Genomic DNA, 17,855 nt, shown 5'->3' with positions numbered 1-17,855 from the left:
TATTTTATTGACCTCAAAAGGATAAAAGGTGAAGTTGACAACAGCAGAATTTGAACTTAGATTGCCAAGAGCTACAATGTATTTTTCTGGAGCTGCTTTCTGATTTAGGCATAAGGTAAACAATTTTGAGAGAAGAGGTTTAATCAATATCATAAGCTACACTACTTCATTGGTATTTTACTGTATTGACCCCACATGGATGAATGATCAAGTTGACCCCAGTAATATAACCATCATCATCATCATCATTATTACTATCATCATCATCATCATCATCATTATTATTATTAGTAGTAGTAGTAGTAATAGTAGTAGTAGTAGTAGTAGTAGTAGTAGTAGTAGTAGTAGTAGTAGTAGTAGTAGCAGCAGCAGCAGCTTTTATAGGTTATACTCTCAATGGGTCTGACTAAGGTTTTCTATTCAACAGGGGAAACACTGAGTGAAACATTGAGCAAAAATGTGATGCAAACCAAACAAACTGGAGAAGCATCACAAGCAACACATCAACAAATGACAAATACACCACATACCTTTGCAATTGCACTAACACATGCAAGTGTGACTGCAAGTAGAAGCCTTCTAGACATCATAGACAAAGGCTGCACACCTCATCATCAGTTGGAGGATGAGCTATGAGAAAAATGAGTAAGTGGCAGGGATTTTAGCAGCATGCAATGCTATGAAAATGGAAGATGATAACAATGCAGATGATGGAAATGATGAGGATGCATTAATAATAAAGGCAATGATGATGAAAATTCATTTACCTTCTCAAAGCCAAGCTCACAACTTGAAGACAGTGCAGCATTAAGAGCTACCATATGCTCATAGTCACATTGGATGTCCCACAAAGCACCACCACATAGTTGTTCAGGACCTTCTAGTTCAGAATAACCACAGTCACTTTCTGGTTTTTCCTTTTTGGCATCAATACCAAGTTCCTGTGTAAAGTATTAGAGATAAAAATTTAGACATTTCAACATCAACATGAAATCAAAATATTGGCTTACTTACTGACCACATAGAGAGAGATTCAAACATTTTAATAATCAATCAATCAGCATCATCATCATTTAAAATCTATAATCCATACTGGCATCGATTAAATGGTTTAACTGGAGATGGTAAGCCCGAGAGCTGCATCAGGCTCCAGTCTGTTTTGGCTTGGTTTTTATGGTTGGATGCCCTTCCTAATGCCAACCACTCCACAGAGTGTATTAGGTGTCTTTTACATGTCACCAGCATGGGTGTCTTTTATGAGTGACCAGCACAGGTGCCTTTTACGTGTCACCAACATGAGTGCTGATTCCTAAAAACAAAACATGACATTGGGATAGTTTTTCAGTACATTTGTCCATTTGCATATAGTGAATAAAGTAGTAGACTACCTACCTACTCATAGATTGTGAGTTCAAACCAACAAGGCAGGTGTTTCTTAGTAAAACACTATATTCTACATTGCCTTACTTTATCTAACTGTTAAAAATAGGTATCAGATGATCTGAGAGTGTTAGACCAATAATCTATGGTAGACCACTAATCTGTTCCAAGGGAGATTATTTTTCATCTTTTGATATCTTAAATCATGTTTAGCCATTGTTGATTAATCCCAGTTGAACTCTGACAAATCATTTCAATTATGACCATCCTATCTTTTCTTCAGACATAGTCTATCCAGTTTGTCCTCTCAATGATTAAGATGGTTGGGTGCTGTTTCTACCAGGTTGAACAAAATGTAGGTGTTGCAGTATTGGCTCATCTGTGTTTTGTAGTTGTAGTCTCTTCCTTTTGCAAACCATTCAACCATGAATGAGAGCAGTATCTATTTTCATGTCTGATCTAGTGGGGACACCATAGTAACTCCAAAACAATTTGAACAGATAAGTTTGTAGCAGTAGTCAAACATATCCACATATGATCAAATAATACAGAATGCTTACCATTTTTAATATCTTGTCAATTTCATTATAGGCTAACTCAGCACCTTTGGCTGGTGTGTTATAACCATTTAAGACACGGACATTACTGCTCTGGATGTTCAGGTTATTTATTTGCGTGCCATCATATCTGAAAAGTAAAAATTTATCATTATCATCATCCTCATCACCACCAATTCTGTTATGACACTTTCAACATTATTATGTTTGACATTGTTCCTATTTTACCCAAAACCAAAATTCATCATCATAATCATCAGCAGCAATACCAAAGTGAGTTCTGGTATGCTTAGAAGATTCAGAAGATCACACTGCAGCTACAATTTTTTTAGTTCAATTCTACAGCACAACATAGATTGACCAATGTCTTGTGAGTAAAATGAAAATCATGCAGATGGAAATTGCACAGAAGCTTGATGGAGAGACCATTCCTGTTTCTGAATGGTAAATTTAATCCATTTCCCAGCTGAACATCGACTTACATTATCCAACGTATCCCTTTTTAAGAGAGCTAGATGCAATTGGAGGGTGATCTGACAATTTCTAGCAGGTCAAGCAACCACATACAAGCTCCCCAGTGGTAAATAGCTGACATTATCAAATAGCCAGCATAAAGAGCAAAGGAAAAAGCAAAAGTTGACTTTTTGAACTGGAGATTGGTATCATTTAGTAGCTAAGATCCATGCTACTGCTGACCACCACCACCACCATCATCATAAATCCCTCTCATTATCATTGATGACATCACCACCATCATATGACTTTGATGCACATTCTCATCTTATTTGCCATTATGTAATTCATTCACTATTTTGTAACAAAGACAATAACATATCTACTTATTCTTTCCCTCGGTTGCAGGGCAAAAACTTATAACATAAAGAAATATAACTAAATACTGAGTGGCATTCCACAGTAATCCACAACCACTTGAGTTTAAGACCAATATAGATGTATAAGATATAAACTGAGTACCAAATATGACTTGACTCAACATGTACAGTAGCACATCTACCAATTATATCTCCTCCAACCCTTGTAATTTTTCAGTTATAAATATGGTTTCTCATATTGACAAAGGGTCACAGATACAAAAAGAAACAGTAAAGCTGACTGAATCAAACCCATTACATAACAGGTACTTATAACATTGGTTTCAAATTTTGTTATAAGGCCAGCAATTTTGGGGGAAGGGGAAAGTTGATTAGACCAACCCCAGTGCTCAATTGGTACTTGTTTTATCACCCCCAAAAGGATGAAAGACAAAGTCAACCTCAGCAAAATTTGAACTCAGAACACGAAAATAGACGAAATGCTGCTAAGCATTTCATCTGGTGTGCTAACAATTCTGCCAGCTTACTGCCTTAGACACTTTCATCAGCATGCAAACAATTCTGCTAGCTTGCTGTGTTTTATAGGTACCTATTATATTGACAGACAGGGGAACCAAAGCATAAAAAACCCGTACTTACTTTTCACGAAGACAAAATACAGCAGGTCGCACACCAAGGCTATCTAGATGTCCCCAGCTGTATTCCCAGCTATTAAACCTGAAATAAAATGAGATGAAGAATGCAAAGAATGGTAAAGATTTGGAGTAGAGAAATACAAGATAAATATAAGCATGGAAAGCAGATATTACATGAAGAAGAAGAAAAAAAGATTCACATCAGAATTCCTATTTGCTAACAGGATCCATGACAACTTTATAGAATCCTCTCTACTGCCATTCTTCAACTCAGATGGTTTAACAAGTGATTAACAAGTTTGTTATGTGATCATGTTGCTCCTGATTTGACACCATGGCCAGCAAGATTTTTGTATTATGGCTGCAGCTAAACCCAGGACTTGTAAGTGACAATGAATAGACAGAAACTTTCTGGAAGCTGCTTCTTGAGTGATAAACTTCATTCATAGCTCAATTTAACACAACAACCTGGTTTTGGAGAACTTTTAGAAGAGTTCACTTTCTTGTAAGCATTACAGCAGATAACAACTTATGAAACAGTGTTTTTTGTTCAATCTCTGACCATCAGTTCCAGAGACTCAGCAAAATGTTATGGCTACCACTCTTCCTCTTCTGTCTAAATATTAACAGAAAGGCAATATTCCTAAAATCTTTAGAATTCAGATTACTTTATCAAATGTTATGCTTATTTACTCACAGTGTTTTGAATTAATCATGTATTATCTTGTAGCTTCAAGATTTTGAATCATGCAATCATTTACTTCCAGAATGACATTGTAGGGTAAGTTTGTGAGGCCAGATCTGACTGGTTTGAACTTAAAACATGTGGAATATTCAGGTCGTCAAATATGGCTGATTTAAATGCTAAAGGGTTAATACTCCTTCAGACAGAATTATCCCATTCACTGCATACAGAGTCCATCTCTAATTTCTTGAATACAAAGTTTTCAATCAGAAAACTATTACATTTTGTGTTAACATAAATTTAAAAGGAATGCAAATTTACAAGTTAACAAAGTGTCCACAGACTATGAGGTTCATACTTTCAACTACAAAAAACATCAAATAAAGAAAGAGTAAATATGATGTTACCTGTTAGCCTCAACCCCTCTGAAAGCTAAATACAAGTTTGACATCTGGATTTGTCTTTTTATTGCTTGCAAGTGAAGTTCAAACACCTGTCAGGATAAAAATTTACTGTTAAAGAAGCTTTAGTGTGCACGTAATTGGGTACCTATATTAATTTTTTTCAATGAATTCTATACTTTGTTTTACAGTTTGTCTTTCTGTACTGAATATTTTTGGAGTATGCTGCAGCTGGCCAGTATGACACAGGACTACTTGCTGAAAAGCCAAGAAGTTATATCCTACCATGGTCGCACTGGGCCTACAATCAACATATCTAACTCAGTTTGCTAATGTGCATAATACAGTCACTATTGAGCAAACAAGGGAACTTATGTGGTAGTTTAATCTGCAAGAAATAATAGCCAAATCTTCTTCAGATCATACCTTAGTGTCTTAAGCAAAGATTAATTATGTAATCCTACATAGCCCTAAAAGCAATTTGAGGTTTACTCAAGGCCAACTTAAGGCTAATCAACAACAAGATACAAATATAGCAAGATACAAATTCATACCTATACAGTTGATAGTCTAGTATCTGGATTTCAAATAATTATTAGAACAAATGAAATTGATTAGACTTATTGAAATAAATACTATAGATTTATAAGAAATTAACATATTGTTGAAATGAGAAATATATATATGGATAGATAGATATCATCCAAAAGTTAAAAAATAAAGAGAAAGCAACAAACCGTTGATGATAGGCTCACATCATCATCTACATGCATGTTAACAACAATCAAAGTTCGGCCTTCCCCTTGACATAAACTGGCAAGCTTTGGAGCATAATCCTGCAAAGATAATATATATATATATATGAAATAATTATACAGTTTTACCTAGGTCATGCTACTCATTTAATACAGCTTTGATATTTGTTACATGGTTTTTGGAGATATTTTCAATGGGGTAGATATACATTATTATAATAATTGCATGCTAGCATGTAAAAAAATTCAGACATATTCCCCCATATACTCAAATTGTTCTCGCACTTTTAAACTTAGCATGAATGGAAAAACAACCAGCAATACCACATGCTGGAAACTCATCTGACCTGCCAAGGGAAAGCATAATACTGAATGTAAAACTTGTGTGTTGAAGTGACTGAAATCTGATGTTTCAGTCTGTGGCCATGCTGGGGCACCACCTTGAAGAATTTTAATCTATCATCATTTTTGCCAAACCACTAAGTTGTGGAGTTGTAAACACACCAACACTGGTTGTCCAGCAGTGGGGACACACACACACACACATATATATATATATAGGCTTCTTTGAATTTCCATCTACTGATTCCACTCCCAAGGTTTTGATTGGCTCAAGGCTATAAAAGAAGACGCTTGCCCAAGGTGCCACACAGTTGAATAGAACCCGGAATCAATTGGGGTTGGGAAGCAAACTTCTCACCACGCAGCCATGCCCACACTCTTGAATGTCAAGCATATAGGAGAAAGTCTTTAATCTTGGAATAATCGAAGATTCGAACCATCTTGAAAAATATGAACAAAATAAAAACTTCTGTCAAGACAATCCTGTTGTTATCAGCATAAAATAAAAATAAGGATTTGTTCAAGGAATAGGATTTAAGGGGGAAAATGAATGATATGCATCTAGGTGAGTGATGATTCTTCAAATGTTTTCTAATTCATTCATAACTCTAGATCCCATATTGTAAAATCAAATGAGTGAAGTTATCTAAAGTTGTTGGTTTTGAATTTTAACATGAGGCCAGCAATTTCGGGGTAGTGGATAAGCTGATTATAACAACCCCAATGCTGAACTGGTACTTATTTTAGCAATTCCTAGAGGATGACAGGCAAAGTCAACCTTGGCAGAATTTGAACTCAGAACATAAAGATGGACGAAATGCTGCTAATCATTTTGTTTGGTATGCTAACAATTAATCCAGCTCCTACCTTGATATCTAGTTATTAAGTGCTTAGAGAGTAAGACAGTGAACCAGTGGAGTTTTCGACCATTTACCAACATGTCATGTTTATTTGGGTTTGTGTGATATGAAACTTGTAATCTTATGTTTTAGAAATGTATCAATCACTAACAGAAGCATAATTTTATGTGTGTGTGTGTGTGTGTATGTGTGTGTTAGAGAGTGAGTGCTCATCATTGCTGCTGTCACCATCATCAATACATACGTACATGTAGAGATGCAGATGTACATACATACATAAATATGTATACACATCCATAAACACATGCATGCATGCACACATTCATCCATCCATCCATACATACATAAATGTATGCCCCTAGCATTGGGATTTTGAACTTTCATTTTTAATGTCTGAGTCTGACATTCTTTATAACTTTGCTATAGTTTTATAGAAATTTAGAGATCATTATTATTTCCGTCTGGTAATGACCAAACCAAGTAAAAATAAGAAACATTTACCTTTTGAAAAATATCAAATTCCATCTTACTATCATTAGAGATGGACACAAAAATTCGAACCACATTAGCAATTAAATGCTCTGGAATTGTAGGGCTGATTTGTGTAAGCTTTCCAAGGGCCAAACTCCAATCCTCTAATGAAGAAAAAAAATATGTAAATTAAAAAAAAAAAAACGAAAAAAAAATCAAATAAAGAATAAATGAGTTTGAAATGGAAATGGAATGTTGTGTTGGCTTTTGTTTTACCTAACACATTATCAGTCAGTATGAATAAAACAACACTAATAGCATTCAAGAAAACATTCTTCTTTAATGTTTTAACACAAAAGTAAAAACATTGTCATCATCATCAATATCTGCTTTCCATGCTAGCATGGATTAGATGGTTTGGCATGGAGCTGGCTAGCAGGGAGTTGTCCAGACTCCAATTGTCTGTTGTAGCACAGTTTCTACAGCTGGATACCCTTCCTAACACCAACCACTTATAGAGTGTGCTGGGTTTTTTTTATGTGCTACCGGCATGGGTGCGTTTATGCAGCTTTGGCACAGGTGCTTTTTATGAGGTACCAGCACCTGAAAGGACAAGCCTGCATGTGTGGAAGACTATGATTTTATTTAGCTTGACATGTCTTATCAAGTACAGCAAATCACCACATCTGGTCCTTTGTCAATTCCTCAGTAAAGCCCAGCATACGAAGATCCTTTCTCACAACTTTGCCCCACATCTTCCTGGGTCTACCTCTTCCACAATTAGAACTCAGTACTTTTTTATGCAGCTGTCCATATCCATATGCATCACATGACCAAACCAGTGCAGTCTTCTCTCTTGCACCCAACTCTGAGGCATCTTATACCCAGTTTTCCTCTTAAATCATTTACATTCTATCATGCATGTACACTGACATTATCCATCCAGCAGAGCATGCTAGCTTCAATTCTTTCAAGCCTTCACAAGTCCTCTGTAGTCAAAGCCCACATTTCACTGTCATGTAACAAAGCTGTATGTACACAGGCATCATACAATCTGCCTTTCATTCTGAGGAAAAGTCCCTTAATTACCAACAAAAATCTAAACTCTCTGAACTTTGCCCAGCCTGTTCTTATTCTAGCAACTACACTTTCAGAAAATTGTAGTTGTGGCCAGTGCTGGTGAAATGTAAAAGGTACTTATTCCGGGTGACACATAAAAGGCACCCTATAGAGTGGTTGGTGTTAAGAAGGGCATCCAGCTGTGGAAACCAAGCCAAAACAGACTGGGACCTGGTGCAGCTCCCTGGCTTACTAGTTCCAGTCAGACTGTCTAACCCATGCCAGCATGGAAAACTGACAATAAATAATGATAATCATAATATATATTGATAAAAATGGTAAGACAACAAAAGAAAGAAAGAGACCTCGATATTATGTAAATAGAGGAATTTATGTGTAAATGTAATATGTGACAATTATTCAGAAGCCATGATAAAACTCTGAGTTTCGGATGCCGAGGTGGAAATCCACACCGCCATCTCTTCAGTTATCTGGCCATCAGAGAAAATGCTATGCTTCCCAAAAAAGAGCCCTTTATAACTATCAAAGACCATAAAAAGAACTTCTTATCCAAGCATTTTCATAGCATTTTTTCCAATGGCCGGATAACTGAAGAGATGGCAGCATGGATTTCCACCTTGGCATCTGAAACTCGGAGTTTTATCATGGCTACCGAATAATTGTCACATGTTACATATATATATATATATATATATAAATGATCTTCACATTTATTATTTACAATTTTTTAAATTCTACAATTTACAATAATGAAATAAACTAGTACTTTCATGCATTACTCAATCATGTTTATGTAGTGACAGTATTGTTGCACAACTGACAACTATCTAAATATATATATAAATAGCAATTTCTGTCTGTCTGTTACCAGCTTAGTGCCTAAACCATCAAATCAATATTCACGAAACTTTGCATACATGTGACACGAACATTCAGTTCAATAATAGGTTAATTGGATTTCAATAAAAATCTATAATGTTCCCCTGGGACGTTAGGTGAATTATATGATAAAATGAGAAGGTTGCAAAAAATGTAAGTCTGAGCTAGTAACAGAGAGAGGGTGACTTATATCAGGGAAGGCGAGAACAGCAGTAAGAATGGGATGTTAATGTTAATAAAGCTGTCATATACATGTGATGCTGCATACATACTTTTGTAAATACATAGATACAACACACACACACACAGAAAGGTAGGTATGAGGAATACACAGCTTTAAGGAGAGAGAGGGTAGGTGGCTTTTTCTGCTGTCCATCACAAAGAAACATTCACACACATACACATACATACATGTGTCTACTATACACCATTTTAAACTTGTGATTAACTGTTTGTAAATTTGTGTGTGTGTGTGTGTGTGTGTGTGTGTGAGAGACATCCTATAAATCTCTGTCTCTCTACTTTTGTAGTGTCCGCCCTATTGCAGTCACATATTGTGAGATATTAAAATTATGTCAAAATTTAGTATTTTGAAATAATTTTCCACGTTAAATCTGATTTTGTTATTTATTTGTTCATAACATCCAGTTGAATTATAGGCGAATTCGATTTCAATAAAAATCTATAATGGACCACCTATGGAGGAGGTCTGTAGCACATGTTTACAAATCAGCTATGGTAAGCTACAACACATGATAATACCAGCCACAATATGTGGACTGTTTGTCAATGTATTTGTAATTCCATCTATTTATCTAATTTATTTTACTCAGATGCATATTCATTTGTTATAATATAAGGCCATTCCTTATCCACCCTGTAATCGTATTAATAGCTTGTAATACCTAATTTTAGCAATAAATTATTACCATAAAGATTGATAAAATATTTAATGGCTCAATTACACCTAACTGATACTAAAATTTTATATACTGACATAGGATTGGGGATAAGAATAGGAGTGGAACTAAAATGGGGACTGAACAAGGAATGGGATAGGACATGAAACAGTGTAATAGGAATGGGAACTGGATATAACCCCTGCTTTTCCAGGTATTACCAGCTAATCCAGCTAGTGTCTATATATATATATTAACAATATGAAATGACAAAATAGATAGCTTCTAAAGAAGGCACAAATATATATTTGGGTGTTGCTAATGAACCAACTATAATTAGAGACATATTCATTAGAACTTATAAAAAATATTAGAAGTTGAAAACAAAAGATAGGGGAATTAAAACTGAAGCTACATAACATACTATACTATATGACACTATAATTTACAAAAGGAAAGAAAATTGCTTCGATATACCAATCTGTTACAATTTAATATTCTATGTATAGACACACATTACCCAACAACAGCAAGAGCAACAATATATATCTACTACTTAAAAGTTTACATCAATAAAAACACAAGCCAAACAGTGAACCTCAATGCATTTGCTTGACCCACAAGAAATAGTTGCAAAATCAGCCTCAAACACACATAAGATAATGTAGTCCATATCTGGAAAAAGTTGGGATGGTCACAGCTGTAACCTGTTCAATAATAAACCTGTTTGATTTGAGATGACCAACAGATAAATAACAGCAACAAAACCAACAACTATAATGATGATGATCATCATCACTGCACTGATGACGATGACTGATGATTATGATATTAATGCTGATGGAATCTGGGAGTGAAAAAAACAACTACTGACCTTTATTAACATTGGTGAATGGTCCTTCCAGCTCCATGACACAGTTGGCTAATTCTGGCCCACGGAATGTTGGATGTAACTGGAACGTGCTACCAAGTGAAGGTTCACTTTCCAAAGCAGTCCACCAGTCTCCAGGATAAGCACTACCTGCAAGGAACAGAAAAGGAAAAAATAATGGGATGACTTTTATGGTAGGAGGGATTAATAATTTATTTTTGTAGCTTGATAGTACCAAACCTAAAGAAATTATCTAGATAATTAGCAGTTTTGCACCACTTTTAAACATCCTAATAAGTTAGAAATGGTTTGTATTGAATTGTTGCTTTTGCTGTTGTTGGGTAATATGTATCAAAAGTACCATTCTATTTAGAAGCAATTAGCACAGAAATATACGCTCTTTATCGTGGAAAAAATACTGACTTAAAATTTTAGAAACTTAAATAGAGGGTTTCAGTTTTTAAATTAAGAGAATTTATTCATAGTGATGTGGTTGTTCCACTGAAAACTCTGAAAAATTTCAGAGAAATTCTGCCTGGATAGTATTTCAGTCTACCTCCTTCTTATAAAAAGTGAGAACACATATGATAATGTAGTCCTGGATATATTATGACTAAAAAAATGAATTGGTCACAGCTGGAATGTCTTTGATCATAAATCCACTTAACCAGGACTCATCTGGAGCTACAACAAAATAACACGCATTCTTTCTAAGGTAACACTCCAGATGGCCTGGTATGGCACTTCTATACACCTAGGTAAACTGTGGCATGCAAATTAGGGGTTCTAATCTATAGATATTTAATCCAATATTTTTTTTTTTACTTCTACATACTTCCCTGATGTAAAAATACCAATGTAATTTCTGAAGAAATATTTACCAACAGACTCCAAACCAGATTCTGGAGAATCATCATCTTCACTGGTATCATTCAGAAGATCTCTGTTTAGTTTTGGAAGTTTGCTTTCTAACTCACGTTTGGCTCTGAGAAGGTTCTGAATTTCACTTTCTTTTGTTTCACGAAAAATCTGGAAGAAACATATATTTTAGGAGTTAATTCAAATATTTCTTATTCTAAATGTCATAAAGGGTTTTCTTAAGAATGATTTGGCTGTTACATTGAATAGACAGAACAGCTTGAAACAATCTCCTTTCTAGGTTTGCATGAATTAGCATCTCGACCAGTGCCATTGTCTCATAATTTCAGTATAACTCTTTACTTTCCATTCCTCTCATCAGTTCTACTAGCATTTCTGTCAACCAGTCACCTCCCTTCTCTTCCATTATTTTCTCCATCTTTTTCTTTTACATTTTCAAACCTATTTAATCAGCTATATCAGGAAATATTTCATTCCCTATCCATAAAGGGAAAAGCTAGAATTCACATCTTTCCCACAGTGTACAAAAATTATCAATATTTGTGAGCTTTATGAATTGGTTTGTAAACATAAATTGGTTTTAGTTTCCAATAACTTTGGTATTTATAAGAATTAAATGACAAATGAAAATACAGATGCAATGTTTTAAAAATACTTCTTTGAGGAATTCATTTTATTGTTTTTACATACATTTGTCCTTGAGAGCATAGGTGGTGTTCTGCCATCACAAGTTTGTTTTGAGATGTATTGGAAATAATATATATATATATATATCATTCAGATATACTGCAGACACTTGGACAACATTTCATTTTACTTAACAATATACTATCTCAAGGCAGAGTTATCTCTCATCCACTTAAAACCATTATCTACATTATTCTCAGGGTACCATGAGAGTGCTATTAATGTTTACACTCTACAAACTTAACCAGTTGTAATTTGACTATCTCCACATAGTTGGTTCAAATGTCTTTTGTATCTGAATATCTTTCCTGCTACTCATTCATTAGCATACTGACACTGTCACCAGGTTTTAATAAAATTAAATGAATGAAGCAAGAGTTAGCACAGTCATGAGAACAAAGGATAAAATACCTTGTGGTATTTGTTCCTGCTCACTGTTCAAGGCCTGTTAGGGTCTAATGTGGGAGATGGTGGGATTGTTAAAGTATCAGACAAAACACTGTGATATTTGTTCTATATTTTTGGTTTCTGAGTTAATATGTGATAGACTGAATCCTTTGCCTGGTTTAATACCACCAAGTTGTCTTTGGGTGCCTACAATGCAGATCTTGTGTTGCAAGTATTTGGGCCAGGTCTCCAGTTTGAGAATTACTTTCTCTCTTCCCCGCTACAGTTCTATAGATTTGCAACAAATAGCCATGGTCACTGTTTTTTCTTTCTGACTAAACAGTTAAAAAAATATAATAGCTAAGAGAAATACGATATATTTTGAAGTAAGGCTTCAAATCCTTATCATATGGTCAGCAGTCTAGCAGACTAAACTTATATGATATTGGACAATATACAAAAGGTGCCTCCAGCATGGAGAGCCTAAAGTGTACTCTAACATAATGTCGTGAGCTAAGAATAATTTTCAATGCCAGTGTCACATAATGCACCTGTGATGGAGACATGTAAAAGGCACCCTTCAAATGTTGGGCCTCACAGAGGCAATGATAAGTGACCAAGGCCTTTGGCAATATGCTGTGCCTGAGAAAACTCATTAAGCCAAGTGAAATCGTAGTTGTGGCTGATGCCAGTGTCATGTAAAAAGCAGCCATTACAGTCTTGGGACAGCTGTTGTTAGGAAGAGCATCCAGCTGCAGAAACCATGCCAAATCAGATTGGAACCTGGTGCAGTCCTCCAACCTACCAGTTTCAGTCAACCTGTCTAACCCATGCTAGCATGGAGAGCAGACGCTAGATGATGATGATGAGGATGAGTAATGAAAAGAACCATTAGCATTAATTGTAATATTTGCAAAGAGGTACAAAGTATGATTTTCTAGATTATTTTTGTATCAGCTATTTCTTTTAAAAGCTAGCTGCCCCACTCTAGAGACAACCAAAATATTTTCAATAAAAGGCTTAGGTGTTTTCCTTAAGTAAATATTTGTTTTACTAAAAATGGAATTCAAATTTAGTCTTTTGTTGAATATCATATTTATAATTGCACAAAACAAAACTGATGTACACAACAGCAACTAATATATTTGTGCTTAGATCTACTAGAACATATTAAGAATAAATATGAAAATTATTGTTTCACATCTTACTGTACAAAGTCTAAATTGTGATGTTTTATTGGTTGGCAGATATAAACACTGATCAGAAAACAGTTTGTTCACTGAAATTACAAACAAAGCTAGGGACCTGTTTAGGCTCAAAAGTCCAGGTGCTTCTGACTGATATCTTGAAACACCAGGGTCCTAAAACCCTTTAACTGAGCATGTTATGAAAACATTGTGATTTTGAAAGAGTGGAGTGTTTCTCCTGTGATGTATACAACAGCGATAAGATTTGCCTAAATTGACCTAAATCTGTAAAGAATAAATATGCGAATTACCATTTCAGATCTTGCAGTACATTGCAAATTATTTATATACATACACGCATGCATGTATGTATGTATATGAGTATATGTATGAATATACAATAACACAGGTGGTTGAGGTTCACTATAGCTGTTTCAGACATGTTCTTTATTGATGAACATGTCTGAAACACGCTGTTTCCTTCAGGTGAATAAAGAGAAAATTTAGCAATAAGAATTTCTCACAAAATATAAAGTAGTGCAAAATGATCCTACCAACCAAGTTACAGCAGAGAGACTATCTCAGCCATAACCTACAATAGTTGTAAGTAAGCATCACCATTGTACAAGCAATGTCATTTATTTTCAATCTTTGGTGAAAGCATCTGGTTACAAGGAAATATTTTGCTTCAAAACTGATGAGGTCTAGAAAAAGGAAAAGCTGTTGACCTTAACAAATACATTTCATCTGTCCCGTACAAGCATGCAAAGTTGACTGGTTATGATATGTGCAGAACAAACATAAGAAGATAAAAGAAAAACAATTAACGTAACTTAAGTTACGACAATAACAAAAATAATATTTGAAAATCATTATCTTACTTTGAATTGCCTTTGTATCTTATCTCGATCATTTTCAAAGGCAGCAGCTCTTGCAAGTGCCTGGCTTTCAGCCTGAGTTGCCAAATCTCGTTCACCTCGTAGTTTGGCACAAGTTTTCTGAAGAGCCAACAACTCTGCTCGAAATTTCTTGTTCTCATTTATTAGCTTTTGTTCTTTCTTCTGCATGTTAGCAATCTCCTGTTCTTTATTGCGCCGGTACATCTCAAATTCTTTGTTTTTGCGTTCAAGTTCCTGGCTGTCTAAGTCGATTGAACGTAAGCTTTCATCTTTGGGTTTTCGAAGTCCTAGACGTCCCCTTGGTTTCATTTCAATCGGGATCCTTTTAATGACACCATGGCTATTACCATCACAGTCGGCGCCAATGATATCATCATCATCAGGTGAATGTAAGAAAGAACTGCCAGTTCCCATGTTGAATATATTTAGTTCCGTAATTTTGAGTATAGGTGGGGGCCAATATGTTACAATAAGAGCCTTCAAGATATATTCACCTTTATATCTTATATTATGTAGGAAGCTAACATCAACTCCTGGAACAAAAAAAGAAATATAAACATTAACTAAAATTCACTAGCAATATTTCTTTCCCTTCTATCATTTTGTTTTTTGTGTTAGCATAGCCAAAATAGCCATGCGAATTCAGACATTAATTAAACAGCTAACATTTGATGCTTTTCATACCATTCATGATATGGCAGGTGTATTTAGTTTTGAGTTGTATTGACTAAAACAAACATGTGGCTCATTCAAAATTTGTCTAATTTAGTGAGTTTATGATAGAATTTAAAAAAGAGGTGCTTCTATCTTTATCCAGGCACATGGTAGTTCTCAAACATGTGGAAGTTCTACTTTGTTCCTGCTGTCATCAGCAGTGTACTGTAGCTATTCAACCCTTTAGCATTTAAACTGGCCATATCAGGTCTAAATATGCAACCTATTTTATATTCAAACCAGTGAGATAAAGCCTCTTACACCTACACTACAATGTTATTCTAAACATAAGCTGTCATATCACCAAAATCTCAAAGTTACAAGATAATGCATGACTAATTCAAAATAATGTGAACAAATAAGGATTGCATCTGAATGCTAAAGGGATAATGTACCTATTTACAGATAGATAGACAGGGGAGGGGGCTTTGCCATATTCATAATGCAATGCTATTTGCGGAATATAAACATTGGTCTATCCACTGGTAATCAGATGCCATTTAGAGTTAGCCTACTGTAAGGTTTGAAGAATATAGTGTTCTTCACTCAATTGTAAACAACAGAATAGTTGTTGCAAAGTTAGAACTGCAATATTAATAAATGGATTGATTAAACAAGTGGTCTTGTTTTAAAGATGGCTGCTCTTTTGAACATTAAGCATATAGAAGTGGGATGGACATATATCTAATTTACATCTGAAATAGGGAGAAAGAAAGAGAGTAAGGTATCTTACCTATAGCAGCACAGAAAGGTTAATCCATGCAAGACATACTTTTGTTAATTTAGGGACGATTTACTTCATGATATATACCTCAATTTACCTAACTACAAAAAATATGTACCAAGCCATCTAGAAATATTACTTTTGATAGCATAGAGTCCTAACATATGTGTGTGTGTGTGTGTGTGTGTGTGGGTGTTTATGTTTTGTGTGTATGTAGATGTGTGCACATGTGCATGTGTGTGATAGTGGAGATTTATCTGTCATTTTAGAGAATAAATTAGTGAGAGAAATTATTCAAGGTTGCTACTTTTATGAAGAACAATAGTTAGTGTTACAATATTCAAAGTGGTGATCATTAAAATAAAATTAATTCAAAATAATTTGTGCAGCAATGAAATGGCAATATTGGTCAATGCTTAATATTATCGTAATTATTCCAGGAAGCATGGGAGACAATCTCACTCATGTTTTGATCTAATCTGACTCTGCAGCAAAGCACAAGCTTTCACTGCACTTGCTGAAGTAGTGACGTAAGAATTAGAAACTAGATGTATAGTGTTGTACATTAGTAGGTTTGAAATTGACATATTTTACATAATATCTAACTAAGAGATACAAGAAACATGAAAAACAATGGTCAATTTGTGTTACATAGCATTAAAAGGTTAATTAAACATACTTAATGTATTGCACATTAAAAAGCTAATTACACATAAATATACAGTGACAAAAATACAATACCAGGCAATGAGTATTATTATCCTAATTATAGTAATTGACTTAGTCTTTTCCTTACTGCATAATTATTCCTAATTAATCTTTTAAGTATTGTATTAAATATGATAACACTACTTTGACACCATCATTGAATCAAAACTAGGAACTGATTGTTGAAACCACTGGACACATTTTATTGTAAAGGAGCACATGACTTTTATTTATAACTAGCATTATGACCCGTCATTGCTGGGTCATAGTGCTAGTGCATGTATATATGTGTATATATATGTGTACATATTACATGTACATCAGTATATATACATCTACACATAAAATATAAAATACAAAGTTATATCATGATATCGCTAGTGATAACAATACTCAAAATATATAACAGACTGGAATTGTAGGCCTGTCTCTTGCAATTTCGATCAATTGTATCTTGTCCTCCCTCTTGTATAGAAGTGTGGCTACAATCCAGCCTACCTCTAATTCTGGAGGGACATTTAAAATTTTTATCTGGGGCGTAGGACATCCCAGATATAAAGGTGAAAATAAAATATTTCCACTTTGCAAGGTTCGAGTCGAGTACTCCCTTGCAAGCTCTGTTGACTCGAACCTTACTTCTATTGTGGCAAATTTACCGCCCCTGGTTAGATATCTTTCATAGTCGCACCAAGACACTTTTCAATGGTGCTTTCCTTCAGGTGTTCAAATCTTTTTTTTTTCTCTACATTGTATACTTTATAGACAATAGTCTTTACTTTAATTTTATTTTTTATTTCGTTTGGTAGTGTTATCCTAGATTCACCGTCTTTGTGGGTGATCAATCCGAAATAGGTTTGTATTTCTTCCATTTTAATTTTAATGAGTTCGCCGCCCGCCGACGGCTGCAGCGAAATTCATTTATAGACTTTCTTCTATTGAAAACATTCAAACAAAAATGCTTCCATGTAAACGGTGAAAATATTGTCAATTTCCCCAAACATCCATAAATTTGTGGCAAGTCA

The 17,855-nt window shown here is 34.8% G+C and overlaps 1 protein-coding gene across 2 annotated transcripts in view; it reads right to left on the bottom strand.

Annotated features, from left to right (window-relative positions):
- Positions 1-17,855, bottom strand: part of LOC115212741 (nephrocystin-3) — an 85,168-nt gene that overhangs the window by 63,005 nt on the left and 4,308 nt on the right. For both annotated transcript variants that reach the window (XM_029781399.2, XM_029781406.2), the window contains exons 3-11: positions 14,670-15,220; positions 11,530-11,677; positions 10,652-10,798; positions 6,950-7,083; positions 5,229-5,327; positions 4,498-4,583; positions 3,410-3,487; positions 1,941-2,067; positions 768-941 (exon numbers count right to left, since the gene is read on the bottom strand). In XM_029781399.2, coding sequence (XP_029637259.1) covers positions 768-941; positions 1,941-2,067; positions 3,410-3,487; positions 4,498-4,583; positions 5,229-5,327; positions 6,950-7,083; positions 10,652-10,798; positions 11,530-11,677; positions 14,670-15,101 — 1,425 coding nt within the window. In that variant the 5' untranslated portion in view covers positions 15,102-15,220. The remainder of the gene's footprint in view (positions 1-767; positions 942-1,940; positions 2,068-3,409; positions 3,488-4,497; positions 4,584-5,228; positions 5,328-6,949; positions 7,084-10,651; positions 10,799-11,529; positions 11,678-14,669; positions 15,221-17,855) is intronic.

Source organism: Octopus sinensis, linkage group LG1 (genome assembly GCF_006345805.1).
Source record: "Octopus sinensis linkage group LG1, ASM634580v1, whole genome shotgun sequence".
NCBI classification, from domain to species: Eukaryota; Metazoa; Mollusca; class Cephalopoda; order Octopoda; family Octopodidae; genus Octopus; species Octopus sinensis.
The sequence above is the reverse complement of the archived record's forward strand: the minus strand, read 5'-3'. Positions and strand labels throughout refer to the sequence as shown.